The sequence below is a fragment of the Asparagus officinalis genome, chromosome 10 (assembly GCF_001876935.1).
Source record: "Asparagus officinalis chromosome 10, Aspof.V1, whole genome shotgun sequence".
NCBI classification, from domain to species: domain Eukaryota; kingdom Viridiplantae; phylum Streptophyta; class Magnoliopsida; order Asparagales; family Asparagaceae; genus Asparagus; species Asparagus officinalis.
The window spans coordinates 72,361,861-72,381,271 of record NC_033803.1 but is presented as its reverse complement, the minus strand read 5'-3'; the positions used below and the strand labels follow the sequence as shown (position 1 = coordinate 72,381,271).

The 19,411-nt window shown below is 38.1% G+C and overlaps 2 protein-coding genes across 2 annotated transcripts; both read right to left on the bottom strand.

The window, feature by feature from the left end:
* Positions 10,479-12,257, bottom strand: LOC109826926 (probable LRR receptor-like serine/threonine-protein kinase At1g34110). Its single transcript, XM_020393938.1, has 2 exons — positions 12,254-12,257; positions 10,479-12,149 (listed from the first exon to the last, which is right to left on the bottom strand). Exons 1-2 carry the CDS (start codon positions 12,255-12,257, stop codon positions 10,552-10,554), a joined length of 1,602 nt encoding a protein of 533 aa, XP_020249527.1. The 3' UTR covers positions 10,479-10,551.
* LOC109825969 (leucine-rich repeat receptor-like serine/threonine-protein kinase At1g17230) lies at positions 12,462-15,906 on the bottom strand. The gene has a single exon (XM_020392901.1). It carries the CDS (start codon positions 15,202-15,204, stop codon positions 12,535-12,537), a length of 2,670 nt encoding a protein of 889 aa, XP_020248490.1. The 5' UTR covers positions 15,205-15,906; the 3' UTR covers positions 12,462-12,534.

Sequence of the window (19,411 nt, the reverse complement as noted above, 5' to 3'; positions counted from 1 at the left end):
CAGTATTGCTAGAGGCTACCAGTGCTGACTTCACCACCGGAAGTCCACCTGTCCCCGCCTGCAGCCGAATGCGAGTCTCCTCCTGGATCATAGCAGAGACAGCCTCCTCAAGCGTGGGAATCTTCGGCTGAGCTAGCAGCAATGCGATTCGCTGAGCGAACTCTGATGTCAATCCCTTGAGAAACACCATAGTCCTCTCCTGTAGAAAGGCCTCCCGCTCTTTACATCCCGGGTCCTTGCAGCTAGCCCGGGGGGGAAAAATGATCATAATCCAGCCACAGGCGCTCCAACTCTGTAGCATATTCCTGTACAGTCCTCTCTCCTTGGACTGTGGCGTCGATCTCTCCTTTAATCTGGAATACCCTCAGGTTATTCCCCACTCCATCATATGTCCTCCTCAACTTCTCCCAGACGTCCTTCACCTTCTCAATGCCATCCACCGTGGCGGCGATCGTCGGGACCAACGAGTTGAGAAGCCAGATGTACACCAACATATGAGTGGACTTCCACTCATCTCGTCCTCCCGAGTCCTAATCCGGTTCTGTCTTCTCTCCGGTCGAGTAACCCTCCAGGTTCCTCCCTGCAAGGGTGTATCTCACCCGTCGTGACCAACTTAGGTAGGTACTCGGTCCATCAAGCTTCAGATCGATGGTCGGAAGCTCCAACTTCTTCGATGGTCTTGTCGTGCTTTCATCAGCCGACAACTTCATCAACTTCATCAAAGTTGACACATCCGCAGGGTTCAACTTCTTGATGATCTCCTCCATCGAACAGGCTTCAGATCCAACACCTGTTCTCCAAACCCTTGTTGTGCGCAGTGAAAAATTTCGGCAGCACTTTTGCTGCACAACAAGAGTAGGATCACATAACACAATTCTCGTTTTCTCAGAGGACAAGAACCAAAAACAGTATAGTATATCATCGAAGTGAGATATATACTCTTCCTGTCATCAGTTCGAGGACTGGAGTCGAGGGAACCCATGCCAAACTCTAGGTCCGACATAGCGAGGCAGGGGGGCTTGAGGTGGCAGTCGGCTAGAAAGGGTTTGGAGGTGGAGATCAGAGGCTGGTTTTGGGCGATGGGGGTTTCGTGGTGCGTCGCGGACTGGAGGGGGGGGGTCAGGTGGTCCTGGGGGGGGGGGGGGGTTCTGGTCGTGGGTCTGGGTCTGGGGGGGTTCTGGTTGAGGGTTCTGGTCGGGGTTCTGGTTGAGGGTTCTGGTCCTCTGGTTCTGGTCAGGGGGTTTGGTCGTGGGGGCTGTTCTGGGCAGGATTCTGGTCGGGTTCTGGTTTGCAGGGGGTTCTGGTCGTGGGGCTGCTCTGCAGGAGGCGGAAGGGGGGGGGGGGGAGGGGGGTCTGATCGGACAGAGATAAGGGGGAAAGGAGGTCTGATCGGGGAAGAAGAGAGGGGAGGCGGCGGCTAGGGTTAGGTTTTTTGTGGAGGCTCTGATACCATGTTGTGAATGAAAACCCTTATTCATTATGAGATCTCTTGGGCTTTATATAGGCCCTTACACAAGTTACAAATAAGTCCCTAACTAATACTAATATATCAACATAAACATTTTATGAGAGTATCACGAGCAAAGACTCTTTTTATCCCTTCGCACAAAAGATGCACCTAATTGGATCTGAGAGATACGGACGATATTTTCCTTGGTAGGATGGATTTTTTTTGCTCATTCTAAGTGGAGGTCAAATAATATTGGAGTAGCATTTTGCATGTTTTTTTTTCCCTGAAAACCATGTTAGTGGACACATTTGGTTAAAGTTCCACTGAGAAAATGTGATGATCGAGAGCTTTATAACTTGAAAAGATGTGATGAGAAAATGATAGAGTATTTTAACTTAAAAAAATGTAGAAGAAATGACCTTTGCTATTTTCTCATGAATGCATATGGACTGCCTCTCTCTTTTGTTAGCGGTGTAGCTGCATTTGCTCACTGATTGCCTCAAAGCTCTCAGGTTGGTAAGTATATTATTTTAATCTGATAAAAAAAATCTAATAAAGAAATATTTCTTTTCCAAAAGATGAATCTTCTCCTAAATCCCATGCTATAGAAAGAAACATTTTTGTTTGGTTACTTTAACTCGCTCCATGCTTCAGATTATCACAACAATGAACTAATTACACGAAGAAAGTATAGAGATGCATTTCATTAGCTCCACGATTCCAAATATATTCAGGTATACATCAATACTTATTGTGCGGTTTCTAATAATTTTTCGTAGTTATACACCAACGTTATTGTGAGATTGCTAAGAACTCATACTTATGTCGTCATAGTTATCATCATATATAGTGTATACCATATCTTGCACATCATCAACAAGAGAAAAATAAGCATCTCTCCAACATGACTTTTTAAAAGGAATTCTACCCAAAAGCTGATTTAATTTTGCGACAAATCCAGAGATTCTAACCAGTGTCAGTATCAGGTATTTTGCTTGTTAATTGATTTTTTTTGACAGGTTCAGGAAAATCAATCCAGAGAGAGTTGTGATGTCTTCGGGGATTCTTGATTGAGATAATTGTTTGAAAGATCAGTCTCCACTGCAAGTGAAATTTGTTAGTCTTAAGTGTGTAGACCTAAAGCTGGAATCGAGAAGATGAAGAAAACAGGAAACAGTCGGGTCGGTCGACTGCCAGGTCTGGTCCGATCGACCGCGAAGCCTGTAGCAGACTGAGCAGAAACAACCTCTCTGGCCGGTCGACTGCGAACGTACACCGTGCAGGGTGCAGATTCAATGCTCTGTCCGGTCTACCGCGGGACCAAGCCCGGTCGACCGCGATAGGATTTTCTATTTCCTAATCTGTTCTGTATTCTATTTGGGCTGGGATTCCTATATATACCTAAACGATTTTGGGGTTTTGTGTGCATCAAAAAGAGAGTTTTTTTGAGAGGATTCTTTAGAGATTTCTCAGAGAGATTAAACCCTAGTTTGTGAGCTTGTAATCTTTCTTCAAATTAATCAAAGAATTGTGTGGTGTGGCTCTCGAGAACGTAGGCCCGTTGCCGAACCTCGTTAAATCTGGTGTGTTATTTTTTATTTACTTTCCTACAAGTTTTAGCTTTTATTTGCGGTGATTTTCCTACTTTCCTACTCTCAAACACAAGGTCCGGAAAGGGCACGGATTCGATTTGATTGTTTCGAATCCCCAACAAAATTGACTGGTGAAATGCAGGCTCTCTAGTTTTAAAAGATACTGTGATAATTTCCTCATAACCAAAGTAAGGGAATCTATTGTTGTGCACGGCGCTGAAGCGTGCAACCAAACGAGCGTTCTTCGAGAACCAAATCAAACAAACGTCGAGATAAATACCAAACAAATCAAAACAACGGCACAAATCCAAACACAATAGTTTTACGTGGTTCGGCAAATTGCCTACGTTCATGGGGGCAAGAAGGGGATTGTGTTTTCACTAATAGAGAAGAAGAGTATAAACTGAGATTGCAAAACGTTCAAACCAATCAACTAATCTCACCAATAAATCTCTTAATCTCTCCAAATAAACCATCAAACAATTGCTCAGAAAAACTCTTCTTTTTCTGTGCTCCAAATATCCCCAACCAATCTCCAAACAAAGCCAAAGAAACCCTAATTCATATGTTGGTATTTATAGTAAATACCAAACCCAAACTGAACATGAAACCAATATTGGGCCTGACCCGTTACGCGGTCGACCGCGACCAACAACAGAACCCAGAAATCCAATACAGGGTATGGCGGTCGACCGCGGTGGTCGACCGCGCCAATCGACAGAGCCAAAGTCGACTACAGGGTACAGGCGGTAGACCGCGACGGTCGACCGCGACGAATCCAAAATCACAGCCTGAGCCTGTGCACGTTCGCGGTCGACCGGCCTTGTGCCGCGGTCGACTGCGCAGCTTCCAAACAGTTCCCCTGTGGTCTTCCAACACCTGTTCTTCACCAAACTTCTCGCAGTTTCTTCATCTATATAGCTTGTACATGTTCCCCATTGTTGTTTCTCCTTTAGTCATTGCTGTGAGATTGAGATTTATTGGGATTTTCCCTGCAAGATGCAAGCTCCAAGAGTTCGAGCGAACCAAAAGTTCGAGCGAACCAAAAGTTCATATAATTGTTGAGGAAATGCTGCGATTGAAACTGTTGGAGCTTGGATGAAGGAATTGAACCTGAAAGATTACTCAGGTTTCCGATTTCAGAAGTAATTGAACCTGAAAAAGATCGTTACTGTAAAGATACAGATGCTGCATTTTTGTTGCCAATCCGGTCTTAGTAGGAGTCGTTTCGTAGAGCAAATTGTTCTGCACCTGAAAGCAAACTAGCCCATGCCAGTTCCTAAACAAATCTGCTAATATCTCTCCCGACAGAAAATTGCTCGATATCCCAAAATCCATCATTTTTGTCGGTTTCGAGAAAGATGAAGGTAATCCACCTGTGAGACAACTAAGAGATAGTTCAACATATCGGAGACTAGTGAAGGAGACAAAGTTCCATAGGTATATAGATGAGTGTTGGCGCCTGTGGTTAAATCTGAAATAATACAGATATATAATAACAAAAACTAAACGGAAAACTGAAGTGCAGTAATTTAAAATTTTCCAACTCAGCTGCTGTGCGTTTGTAAAACGCTGTGCTTAAAGCAATACTTGGCCTACTCCGGTGCAAGGATCCCAATGCCAAATTGCTTTCAGGAATAGCAGTCCAGTACTCTGGTGTGCACCGATCCAGTACTGTCAAGATCTCCTCGATCTATAAGGCAAAGATCTCATCAATCTATCAGGCAAATATCTCCTCGATCTATAAGACAAAGATCTCCTCAATCTATCAGGCAAATATCTCCTCGATCTATAAGACAAAGATCTCCTTGATCTATAAGACCTTCTCGGTGTAGGCACTGTTCCTACGAGCACTAGCTATTCTACAACATATATATATCTGTACGTATATATTGATTGTTGTTTTTGGAATGAATTTTACTTAAGGATTTAGGGTCTACTAGTTTTAGGCCCGTGCGATGCACGGATTTGTTTAATATACAAAAATTGATGTAGCAAAAGAATACAAACAGTTCAAACAGTTTACGAAGCGTCTTGTTTGGAAAATTGAAAATGAAGGGAGAGTTAGTTCAAATCTCAAGGAGAACTTTTTATTTTTTATTTTTTACTTTTTATTTCAAATTTAATATGGAGAACTTTTGTAGAAACTTGACAAGTGGCACTTGCAAGAAGATAGCAATTGATATGTTTGCCAAGTGTTGTTTAAAATGGTATGGGCCATTTTTGCCAAGTGGCTTAAAGCAATACTTGGCCTACTCCGGTGCAAGGATCCCAATGCCAAATTGCTTTCAGGAATAGCAGTCCAGTACTCTGGTGTGCACCGATCCAGTACTGTCAAGATCTCCTCGATCTATAAGGCAAAGATCTCATCAATCTATCAGGCAAATATCTCCTCGATCTATAAGACAAAGATCTCCTCAATCTATCAGGCAAATATCTCCTCGATCTATAAGACAAAGATCTCCTTGATCTATAAGACCTTCTCGGTGTAGGCACTGTTCCTACGAGCACTAGCTATTCTACAACATATATATATCTGTACGTATATATTGATTGTTGTTTTTGGAATGAATTTTACTTAAGGATTTAGGGTCTACTAGTTTTAGGCCCGTGCGATGCACGGATTTGTTTAATATACAAAAATTGATGTAGCAAAAGAATACAAACAGTTCAAACAGTTTACGAAGCGTCTTGTTTGGAAAATTGAAAATGAAGGGAGAGTTAGTTCAAATCTCAAGGAGAACTTTTTATTTTTTATTTTTTATTTCAAATTTAATATGGAGAACTTTTGTAGAAACTTGACAAGTGACACTTGCAAGAAGATAACAATTGATATGTTTGCCAAGTGTTGTTTAAAATGGTATTGACCATTTTTGTCAAGTGGCATTTTTGCCAAGTGGCGAATTGAAGGGTAACAACTTTTAGTAATAGTCTATAGATTTATAGCGTTTGGAAAAAATACTATGCACTAATAAAACAATATTACTTACTATGCATGTGGGGCCCACGTCCAGATTTTTCTTTGGCGGGGCCCACAACTTTATTTTCTTTTTCAACAAAAAATTGCCACCGTTTGTCATCTTGCATTTTCTTTCAAGAATGGCTGCGTGCGCGTTTTTCTAACTTTTCAAAAAGTTAAAAACTCTTTAGATTAAAAAAATTAATTTCCAGCAACGAGTCCAGTTCAGATAGCTTGATATCAATCCTTTCAAGATCCTTCAATTTCTCTACTGGAAAAGGAATCGAACCACGCACGGGATGAGTTATTTGCAATTTCAAGCATTCGAAGAGTGGAACTCTGAAGGAACTTGAACTGGTCCTTGCAAAGAATTTGTTGTCAAGTTCAGATGCTTGAGGTTAACCTTTATCACCGTTTCAGGAATTGTGATGGAGCCCAAATTGCAAATTCGGATTCTAGAATGTGTGCACGGTCTTAATCGCTTTGACCTTACTTTCTCTAGAGAAGTCCAAATGATGCTCCAATTGAAGTGTTGGATTGATATTTGTGTCTAGTTTTATTTAAGATCAGTCTCTTGCCAGTTAGAATTTTGTGAGTGTTTATCTGTATCTCTAAGGTGGGGTCCTTGGAGTGATGAATCGTCGTATATATCTATAGTGGTCGTATCTGTTTCTCTAGATCGGTCGGCTAACCATGTCGTTTATTCTAAGGTGGTGAAATCTGTATCCTTAGAGTGATCGGCTTCGTATCCATATTATCCATTCATCCATCTCACCCATACCGTGCCGGTATCAAGTTTTTGTTGGGGAGAAACCCCTATGCCGAGATCCAAATCCAAATCGCCGAGAGAGATAAAGCAACACACTAACAATAGCACAAACAATCAAACACCAATATTTTACGTGGTTCGGCAAGATGCCTACGTCCACGGGGCAAGGAAGGGGGAGTTTTCACTATTAGAAATCAAGGGGATACAACCAAGGTTACAAATCTCTCATAAACCCTCAACAAATCAACTCTTGATCTCACCAATTACTTCTAGAATAGAAGCCCAAAGAAAACCCTCTCAATCTGCTCAAAAAACCCTTGCTTACAAACCCTATAATCGAGTTTGGGTATTTATAGAGAACCCAAACGAAACGGGTCTGGAAAACAGACCCAGCCCAAAATCGCTACGGCAGTCGATCGTGGCGGTCGACCGCCCACACTCCAGAACAGACCCAAAATATCCAGAGACTTCTGCGGTCGATTGCCGCGGTCGACTGCCACCAATCCAGACGCCCAGTAAGCTCTGTGCACGAACGCGGTAGACCGCCGCGGTCGACCGCCAACTTGTCTGCCTGCCAATGCCTGTTCCTGCTAATTCTACAGTTTTCCCTCTTAACAAGTTCATTGACAAATCAAGAAACATCACTGAAGGCAAATGAGCAAACCTGTCGTAGTTTGAAATTTCCAAATAGTTTGAGCTCAGACAGATCAAGATGCTGTTCGTTTTGAAGATTGATCATCTGATATGGGGTTTCTCCGACTAATTTATTGTTGTATAAAACAAAGATTGATGGTTCCTGAAATTTTGCTCATTTCAGGTGGAAGAGAGGGATCAAAGTCATTGCTGGCGAAGTCTAATGAGGTAAGTTTAGACAATGCTGATATTTAATTAATTTGTTACCTTGCTCAGGCAACAATCAAGACAACCGAAAATATTGACCCCTGTTACATATCTAACAGAAGACTATGTTGGATTTACTTGATTTTATATGGCGTATTTGTTTGCACGGAGCTAACTATATTAGCTGAAGTAAAGGAAGTAGGGGCTATTTCTGCCATTTCCGAGATGAATTCAAGTATGTTTGTTTCCCTGAAAAAAAGATCACTTTCATTACTTTCTTAAAAAATGACGTGGTGATATTTTTCTCTCTACTTTTTTTGATCTTTTTCCTCCCCTCAAGGCTTGGAAGTACCTCAGAAGTAGCTGAAATCGAGTCAATTTAGGAATAAAATTATTTTTTTATTGAATTGATATTCTCTATTTCTAAATATAATCCCAAAAGATTCTCTTTCTCTCTTCCTAACATTATTTATAATTGCTACCAAACAAAAAAAGTAAGTAACATAGAAAAAAAATGTTATTTCCTCTACTTCAAAAAATTTATAAAATAAATAAAGAAAGTAGTACTTTCGCTATACTTTCCTATTTCATAATTTTAGAAGTAGTAGATTTAATTTGCTTCTTACTTTTAATGCTTCTTATCAACCAAACAACAGTCGAATTTTGCCGTTTTCTATTAATTGTTCCAACAGACAATGTGTTGAAGCCTATAGTAAACCTGTGCAAAAAATGGAAATAAACAAAATCAATTTGGTCCTTCTGTTAAACAATGCCTAACTCTTTAAAAATTGCCTTAAAAAAAAAATCAGGAAATGTCCATTTATAGGCTGGGCCCAATTAAGGCCCATCGGCATAAGGAGTTTTCCCGCGCTAGACCCTCCACGTGGCCATCTATACATTTTGCACGTGTCCCTTGTCTTCCATAATATTCACTTCCCCCAATTTGAGGCTCAGCGAAGAAATAAAAACCCTAATTCTAGCTCTAACCTCGATAGAGATTTGGGTAAAGAGGGAAGAAATGGCGGCCGAATCTCTGATCCACAATCTACAAAAGATGGAGTTTGGGGCTTGAGCTCCCAAAATGGTATCTCAAAATCTCATCCCCCCCTGTAATTCTTCAATATTTCTAATCCCATTCTTTGAAATCAGTAGATTTTTTATCGTGAACTGAATTTGGTAAATATCAAGCAAAAGATTTGAGGTTTATTTATATCCAGTTAAATGTAATTGGATTCATGACTCAATTAAGGGCTAATGTATTTTCAATTTTCCGGAAAAATAGAATATTGTAGTATCATAGTATGCATTCAGGCTAAATGCTGTCATTTTGATGTCATTACAGGGAAATAGTCTGCAATTCTAATGCTTTTCATTGGCAGGACTAATTGATCCTAAATATGTTATGTTTCTCTATGGCAGATCCAATGTGATTCAAAGGACGATGTGACTCGATCGGGCATCTCTTGCACAGATGGGAATCCTGAACAAATTAGATAGGTATGCATTATCGATACCTTACTATTTTCATCTCGTGTTTATTGAAGAGTACAAGCAAGCGTCATGGTGCATAACCTCGGAATCAAGGAAAATAAGGAGTTAATGACGGAAAACATGAACTACTGTGTTTCGACGAATGATTAAAACAATAAACTTGCACAAGCAGATATAATATATTGAAAGAAGATATGTTGAGTGTATAGAAAAGATAAAAAGCAGTTAAAATTATTCATGTTCATTAGTGCAGTAAAATTCTGTTACATAAGGCACCAGCCGGGAATCAAACCCGGCTCTGTACCGTGGCACAGCAAGACCTGAATAATATAGTAGTCTCTATCGTGAGTAAAATATTGTACTATTGACATCTTTAATGTGATTAATATTGTTAACAATATTGCTATTTTATTGCCAACATCATTGGCACCATACTATTATATCACCAACATTAACAGTATGCTGTGATATGATCCAAAAAAGTTCTTTAGCTGAGTGCATCATATTCTCTAATTTTTAATGTCTTTGCCATGCTTGACGTTTGATTTTAACATGAAAAAACTCCATGCTTGACTAGGCGAAACCTGTACAAATATGTATAGGGAAGATGGACACCCACATACAAAGTATAAGCAGATTATTAACTAAACCATATAAGTTTGCACAGAAAATAGCCAGATTCTGGTTGGCAGTAACCTTAAAATTCTCACACTATCTTTAGAGAGATAGAAGCAAATAATGAAATCTCGATGCATTTGATTTCACTTTATTAGACCCCTCAGTCCTTACATAATTCACCACTTTATCAAACAAAATGAAGAAAAGAATAAAAACAAAAATATATGTGATCCAATCCTGAAAACAAGCAAACAAATTACTCACCAGAAGAAATATGTCCACAAAATTCAAGCTATTTGATTAACATTTTATATCCACCAAATGAATATACAACTGAAAATAAAAGAAAAAATAATCTTGAAAGGAAATTCATATTATTTTCAACTCTACTATTACCTAGAGACACCGTGCTAATCTTACAATCAAGCTCAGAAGTGAAGTTAGCACTTAAATAAACTTCTAACATGGATGAGAACCAAGGTGAACACTAAGATTATGATGATCCATCATGATGAAACCATCAAAAGCGCCCACTGAGACTGAATGATTACACATGTTAAAGTTTATGAGGCAAAATCTCTTGTTGTACAGTTTTTCAGGTACTCCAATCTAGGTTTTACTAAATCTAATCTTTTTTTAATTTCTAAGAGCATTAAGAAAAAAGAAATGGAAGAAGACACATGTATTTAGAAAAATATTTTATAGATTTCACGATTACAAATATTTTCAAGTGTTCAACTTGTACGTATTAACCGCACGAATACATAAAAGTCTGAACTGTATGGGAAAAAAAGGAGAAAGATAAGTGTACATCATAGTTATTATGAGCTTCCTAAGAACTTCTCAAAGTTATCATAGTGTATACCATATCTTGCACATCATCAATAAACCACAAAAAAGCGACTCTCCAAGATTTTTTAAAAATCAAAATACTCCAAAATCCCCAAGATCCGACTACAAATCCTGCTGCGATGCTCACATATAGCCATATGATCATCTGATCATCATCCCCATTTCTCAGTTCATTTCTGTCAACGTTGCTGAATGCTCTAGTGTTATCAACTGAACAATTTTTTCTTAGTGGCTCCCCACAAAGATCATGGTTGCCAATGTAGATCATCAACGGATTATTAAGTGTTTGGAGCTGGCGACCTGATGGAATTCTTCCCGACAAGTTATTGTACGACATATTTAGATAACTTAGAAAGTCTAAAGCCGAAACGCTTGAAGGTATTGTGCCCGAAAGTTGATTCCGTGACAAATCCAGAGATTCCAACAAAGTTAAGTCGCCGATTTGCTGGGGAATATTGCCAGTTAGTTGATTTCCTGACAGATTCAGGAAGATCAATCCAGAAAGAGCTGTTATTTCTTCAGGGATCTCCAAAGTGAGATAATTGTTTGAGAGATCAATCCCTACTACAAGAGAAAGTGACTTGTGAAATTCAAGTTCTCTATTTTTAATAGTTATATCAACAGTTTCCTCGTAACCGAATGAGGAATAGGTAGATGGAGCGTACATGCTTCCCATTGTTTTTTCTCTGGTAGCCATTGCTGCGAGACTTCGGAAACTCTGAGGAATTCTTGCTGTGAGATGATTATTTGCAAGATCAAGGATTTGAAGGGAAATGAGTTCAGATAATTGTCGAGGAATACTGCCATTGAACTTGTTGGACCTTAGATGAAGGACCTTCAGTGCCGAAAATGTTTTATCCAGCCATGCAGGAATATTTCCATGGAATTTATTATTCCCAAGATCCAGAATGACAAGTTTCTTGCAATTTCTCATTGATAATGGAATTTCTCCAGTGAAATTGTTATCATTAAGGTGCAAGGATTCCAGAGAAGTCATATAGCCAACTGTGCTCGGAATCTCTCCATACAAGCTATTGTTTGCCAAATTCAGCACTTTCAAAACTTTTAAATCCCGCCAACATTGAGGGAAATATCCTGATAAATGATTCCTTGAGAGATCTAAATATTCGATGTCAACCATGTTACATATGAATGAAGGAATATTTCCATGTAAATTATTGTGGGAAACGAACAAATACCGGATTGAGGGAAAGCCCGTGATGTTATTTTGATTGTCCCAAGCACTTGATACCATGCTCGTCAACTCATTAGCGGCGAGGAATAATGCTATGAGATTGTTAAGCTTCCAAATCTCTATTGGGATTGAACCAGAAAGATAATTACTTGTCAAATCCAATTCAAGCAAGTTGATCAGGTTTCCTATTTCAGCTGGAATGGAACCTGAAAGAAAGTTGTTGTAAAGGTACAAGTACTTCAATTCTGTTGCCAATCCAATATCCGAAGGAATTGTTCCATTGAAAAAATTGTCCTGCACTTGAAACGAAACTAGCCTATGCCAGTTCCTGAACAAGTCTCCTGATATCTCTCCAGACAACAAATTGCTCGATATCCCAAAATCTGTGTATTTTTTAGGATTTGCCTCGTATCGGCGTGTCGGATGGCCGTGTCGGATCCGTGTCCGTGCTACATCATGAAACTATCAACTGAGACTGAATGATTACACATGTTAAAGTTTATGAGGCAAAATCTCTTGTTGTACAGTTTTTCAGGTACTCCAATCTAGGTTTTACTAAATCTAATCTTTTTTTAATTTCTAAGAGCATTAAGAAAAAAGAAATGGAAGAAGACACATGTATTTAGAAAAATATTTTATAGATTTCACGATTACAAATATTTTCAAGTGTTCAACTTGTACGTATTAACCGCACGAATACATAAAAGTCTGAACTGTATGGGAAAAAAAGGAGAAAGATAAGTGTACATCATAGTTATTATGAGCTTCCTAAGAACTTCTCAAAGTTATCATAGTGTATACCATATCTTGCACATCATCAATAAACCACAAAAAAGCGACTCTCCAAGATTTTTTAAAAATCAAAATACTCCAAAATCCCCAAGATCCGACTACAAATCCTGCTGCGATGCTCACATATAGCCATATGATCATCTGATCATCATCCCCATTTCTCAGTTCATTTCTGTCAACGTTGCTGAATGCTCTAGTGTTATCAACTGAACAATTTTTTCTTAGTGGCTCCCCACAAAGATCATGGTTGCCAATGTAGATCATCAACGGATTATTAAGTGTTTGGAGCTGGCGACCTGATGGAATTCTTCCCGACAAGTTATTGTACGACATATTTAGATAACTTAGAAAGTTTAAAGCAGAAACGCTCGAAGGTATTGTACCCGAAAGTTGATTCCGTGACAAATCCAGAGATTCCAACAAAGTTAAGTCGCCGATTTGCTGGGGAATATTGCCAGTTAGTTGATTTCCTGACAGATTCAGGAAGATCAATCCAGAAAGAGCTGTTATTTCTTCAGGGATCTCCAAAGTGAGATAATTGTTTGAGAGATCAATCCCTACTACAAGAGAAAGTGACTTGTGAAATTCAAGTTCTCTATTTTTAATAGTTATATCAACAGTTTCCTCGTAACCGAATGAGGAATAGGTAGATGGAGCGTACATGCTTCCCATTGTTTTTTCTCTGGTAGCCATTGCTGCGAGACTTCGGAAACTCTGAGGAATTCTTGCTGTGAGATGATTATTTGCAAGATCAAGGATTTGAAGGGAAATGAGTTCAGATAATTGTCGAGGAATACTGCCATTGAACTTGTTGGACCTTAGATGAAGGACCTTCAGTGCCGAAAATGTTTTATCCAGCCATGCAGGAATATTTCCATGGAATTTATTATTCCCAAGATCCAGAATGACAAGTTTCTTGCAATTTCTCATTGATAATGGAATTTCTCCAGTGAAATTGTTATCATTAAGGTGCAAGGATTCCAGAGAAGTCATATAGCCAACTGTGCTCGGAATCTCTCCATACAAGCTATTGTTTGCCAAATTCAGCACTTTCAAAACTTTTAAATCCCGCCAACATTGAGGGAAATATCCTGATAAATGATTCCTTGAGAGATCTAAATATTCGATGTCAACCATGTTACATATGAATGAAGGAATATTTCCATGTAAATTATTGTGGGAAACGAACAAATACCGGATTGAGGGAAAGCCCGTGATGTTATTTTGATTGTCCCAAGCACTTGATACCATGCTCGTCAACTCATTAGCGGCGAGGAATAATGCTATGAGATTGTTAAGCTTCCAAATCTCTATTGGGATTGAACCAGAAAGATAATTACTTGTCAAATCCAATTCAAGCAAGTTGATCAGGTTTCCTATTTCAGCTGGAATGGAACCTGAAAGAAAGTTGTTGTAAAGGTACAAGTACTTCAATTCTGTTGCCAATCCAATATCCGAAGGAATTGTTCCATTGAAAAAATTGTCCTGCACTTGAAACGAAACTAGCCTATGCCAGTTCCTGAACAAGTCTCCTGATATCTCTCCAGACAACAAATTGCTCGATATCCCAAAATCTGTTATTTTAGTTAGGTTCGAAAGAGATGAAGGTAAGCCACCTGTGAGATGATTAAGTGACAGTTCGACATAATTGAGATTGGTGCAGACCCCAAGTTCACTTGGTATGGTAGAGTTCAGTTTAGCTACCTTGATATCAATCCTTTCCAGATTCTTTAACTGCCTTAGTGAAGAAGGAATTGGCCCGCCTAACGAATTGTTACCAAGTTCAAGTATCCTTAGACTCGATATTGATCCAATTTCACGAGGTATTCCTCCTGTGAACTGGTTTGTACTAAGCCGAAGGTCTCTTAGCTTCAAAAACTTCGTTAAGAATACCGGAATTGATCCTTGGAAAGAATTAGAAGTCAGGTTCAGATACTCAAGATTAACCAAATTTGTCAGTGATTCAGGTATGGAGCCCGTTAGCGTGTTCATTGACAAATCAAGAAACCTCAATTTAGTGCAATTCAACACAAAAGCAGGAAATCCGAGAGTAAGGTTATTGAGAAAGAGAGAAAGATAGGTGACGGAAGGGAAGGGAGCGAACCTGTCATAATCTGGATTTTCCAAGTAGTTTGCACTCAGATCAAAGTGCTGTACCTTTCGGAGATTGCTTATCTGATATGGGATTTTACCGACTAAGTTGTTGTTATAAAGACGGAGATCGAGCATCTCTGAGAGGTCTCCAAGCTCAGGCGGTAGAGACTGATGAAAGCTGTTGGTGCTGAGGTCTAATGAGGTGAGCTTAGACAATGCTGAGATGTTTGAAGGGAAGGAGCCATATAATAGGTTGGAGTTGAGATTGAGGGCTGTGAGGTTCGGAAATGAGGAGAAGTTGAATTGATGCAGGGTGCCATTGAGGTTAGCATTGGGGAGGTTAAGTTCTACGATGCTTCCAGCATCATTGCAGATAATGCCGAGCCAGTTACAGGGATTTGAGTTGGTCAGAGACCAGGAATTGAGTGAGTCAGCTTGGATTAAGCTGTTCTTCCATTTAAGGAGGGCTTCTGCCTCTGATTGAGCTATGGTTTGAAAATAGGTGACAGCGAGAGAAAAGAGGAGGAAAAAAGAAGAAGAAAGTGTTTTCATTTATGAGTTTATAAAGAGGATAAATGATGGTATAACTCTTGAGGTTTTACCTGGTGAACTGAGAACTATGTGGTTTATATGGAAGGCGATCATGCTCGAGAATCTGCATATTGACCTTCACTAGTGTAAAGGTAAAATAATATAATAGTAGCATGATGTTTGTTGTGTAAGAACACAGAGATATGGATAACAAGGAACAACGGCAGTTACATACACACTAGAATTGGCAAAGTTCCGAGCAAGTCTTACGTCCTCGAACAACAGCAGATGATCCCTTTCGACTGCAAAGTAAAAGGAAGAGAATTGCATTAAGAAGAGGTCTTTGTATTACAAATCTATAGCAGTGAACAATGAACATACACCAAAATTAACGAGGTTTCATGTTATAGATACAAGCATGTTACACAATTGAAAGGGTCATTTAGCAATCAAAAACTGAAAACAAGCTGGGGATAATAACAAAAGTACGTGTTAGGATTCAAACTATTTCAACAATCATGTATGACTCATTCGATCGGTTATTGAGTATTGGATCGGTTTAGTCAAGCCATACTTCTTATTTAAGTGCTGGTGCAAGTATGCTGGACATGTAAGGTAGAAATGTAACACACACTTTATCTTGAATTAAAAACTGGAAACTATGTTATATTCTACACATTTGGTTGAGTTCCACTTAGAAAAGCTTAGTTTTCTTATATGGAAAAGTTGTTGCTAAATGATAATTATAATCAAATTCTTCTTCTAAAACTCACCTTTAGTACTCCTATCCGTATCTAAAGGATGCTAAGATGTCGAGTAGCAATTTGAAAAAACTACCACTTTTAAGGTGGTGTTACTATCAGTGACATATGCATATGGATGTCAATCTCTTATGTTGAAAATGGCTCATAGATTAATTTCAGTTTGAATAAGCCTGTAATTGATCTCTAGTTTATTGTTTTAATTTGATCACATATCTAATACTTTAATACTCCTATCTTCACCTAATCCTCTGAAATAGAAGAAGCATTCTTTGTCTCTTCTTTCTCCAAGCACCAAATTTTCTCTCATTATCTCTATTTTGCCCCCACAAAAATCTTAGCCTTACCTTTCTTTTAATATTTTCTGTAATACTTTGCTTAAACAATCAGAGAATAATAATAAGACAGATTATTAAGTTATTTGGTTGGCAAGTGAAAATATTTAGTAATATATATAGTCATTACTAACATCAGAAATTGTTATGTTTGAGACTGTCATTTGACCTCCTCCAAGGAAAGAAAAATGTTAAGTAGCTGTATGTAAGCACTTTCTAAACATGAACTTCTAGCACTAAAATGTTAAGTAGCTGTATGTAAGCACTTTTCTAAACATGAACTTCTAACACTAAGGGGAAAAAAGTTTAAATTAATACAAAGATCACTCTCATAGTAAGAGACCAGCTGAACAAATAACTTCACATACACAAACAAAAAGTGGTGAGCAACCATATTGTTTTTGTAGTTAATAGTCATCGAAAAGGAAAGAAGAAAGTGTTTTCATTTATGAGTTTATCAGGAGGATATATGATGGTGTAATTCTTGAGGTTTTACTTGGTGAACTGAGAACTACATGGTTTATATGAAAGGCGATCATGCTCCAGAATCTACATATTAACCTTCACTAGTGTAAAAGGTTACAAGATATAATAGTAGCATGATGTTTGTTGTGTAAAAGCACGGAGATATGGATAACAAGGAACAATGACAGTTACATACACTAGAATTAACAAGGTTCTGAGCAACTCTTACGTCCTCGAACAACAACAGATGATCCCTTTTGATTTCAAAGTAAAAAGAAGAGAATTCCATTAAAAAGAGGTCCTCGTATTACAAATCTATAACACCGAACAGTGATCATACACACCAAAATTAATGTGGTTCTGATCAAGCCTTATATGTTATAGATACAATTGGGGTCATTTAACAATCAAAAACTGAAAACAAGCTGGGGATAATAACAAACATGTTAGGATTCAAACCATTTCAACAATCATATATGACTCGTTCAATCAGTTATTGAGTATTAGATAGGTCTATTCAAGCCATAGATCGTCTTAAGTGCTAGTGCAAGTATGCTGAACATATGAGATAGAAAGGTAACACACTTCATCTTGAATTAAAAACTGGAAACTATCTTATATTCCACACATTTGGTTAAGTTCCACTTAGAAAAGCATAGTTTTTTTATTTGGAAAAGATGTTGCTAATGATAATTATATTCAAATTCTTTTTCTAAAGCTCACATTTAATAATCTTATCCGCATCTAAATTATGCTAAGATATCATGTGGCAATTTGAAAAAACTACCACTTTTAAGGTGATGTTACTATCAGTCACATATGCATATGGATGTCAATCTCTGAGGTAGGAATTTTCTCTTAGATTAATTATAGTTTAAAAATGGGTCACTACTTTATTGTTTTAACTTGATCACAAATCTAATACACTAATAGTTATTTCTTCACCTAATCTTCTGAAATAGAAGAAACATTCTTTGCCTTTCTCCTAGCATCAGATTCTTTCTCATTGTCTCTCTTTTGATTATTAGGTAGGCATGTAGAAATATGCATGTATGTGTGTGGTAATTGCTAACATAAGAAGCTGTTATGTTTGAAAGTGTCGTGACCTTCTCACTGCAGGGGGTGTGGGTGGGGGGTGGGGTGATGATTTAAGATGTGCCATGAGATAGCTGTATATAGACACTTTAAACATTAATTTCTAACACTAAAGGAAAAAAATATTGTTTGAATGAGTACAAGATCTCTCTTACGAAAAGAGACCAGCTGAACAAAGAACTTCATATACACAAACAAAAAGGTAAGCATATCGGTTTTTTTGTCATCAATTATTTTAGCTACATGATATTTTGGTTCTCTTACTCTAAAATCAACAAATCTGGTGGAGTTGAGCCACGGGGCTAAAGCCCCAGAAATATAAGATCCAGATGAGCCCACAAACAAATTGAAATAAATATGTGATTTATTGAGTTAATCTAACACATAAGTGGTGCTTATCAAATCAAATCAGTTCATATTTAGATTTTTAAATCTGATAAGCAAACAGGTTCTAGTTATGAACTCTGTCTCTGCACGTACTAAATGGAGGGGGTTCATCCATGAATTATTGTTTTCTTGTTGTTTCATCCATACTGAATTAGTAAATAAGATAAAAATAATAGAGTATTTTTCTAATAAAAAGGCTACTACTACCATTTTTTTGTTTGTTGATAATATTATTTTGCCAATTGCATGGCTTTCATAACATAAATAGTTGAAAAGGCAGTAGCTATCGATGTAGCTTGTGGATTGGATTACTTTTGTTGATCTAGAGAAACAAACATGATGTACTTGTTTGGTTTCTGTTCCTCATTCAGTCTAAATTGCATGGACCTCTATACTCCTGAGTCACACTAATATTTTCCCACAATATTCCCTAGTAATTAATCACAGGTCCAGATGGAGACAAAGCATATAAGTTGATTCAACAGTTGGACGAAGGATCGTTGACCCTCAGAGCTGCTGGTTTACTCCTTTCTTTCTGTTGACCATTTTGTTTTATTATGTTGCTTATTCTGGATTGGTTTAGTTTAGCCTCCGCTACTTTTGTTCTACGTGACTGCTTTGTTAAATATATTCTTATTTAGGAAACTTGCAGTAGTTATATTGTATTTCTGCATATCTTCATATTTCTTTGTGGTCGATTTGGGCTGCAACGGTAACTCATTCTCAAATCTGCTATATTCTATTGTCATGCTATTTTATATCAAAATATTAAACAGTTACATCCGAATCATGCCATTTAACCTAATATAAAAAGTATAGCCATAATATGGTTTAAGGTAGTTTCCTCTTGAAATTACATGGACTTTTCATAACACTAAGATGCTTGTGTCCCTTCCTCCTCTTCTCTCTCATTCTCAACTATACTCAAACCAAAGCTCTAACAGAAACAGAAGCTAAGAACAGTTTATTTCAACTTGAATCACTCAAATCCTGGTCCCAAACAAACCCAACTCCTTTTAAGATGGTGGTGTAACTTTTAGAGGAGAGGAGAAGTGATGGGAATTTGCTTTGAGGGGGCTCCGGTAATGGGATTGGGGTTTTCTTTTATGTGTTGCATTTTCTCAAAGAGAATACTATCCTTTATATAGATGCTACCGCATCATATCCACCCCCTCAAAATACTGC

Coding starts and splice junctions, on each gene's coding strand:
- LOC109825969 (XM_020392901.1), bottom strand. CDS start 15,204: ATGAAAACACTTTCTTCTTCTTTTTTCCTCCTCTTTTCTCTCGCTGTC.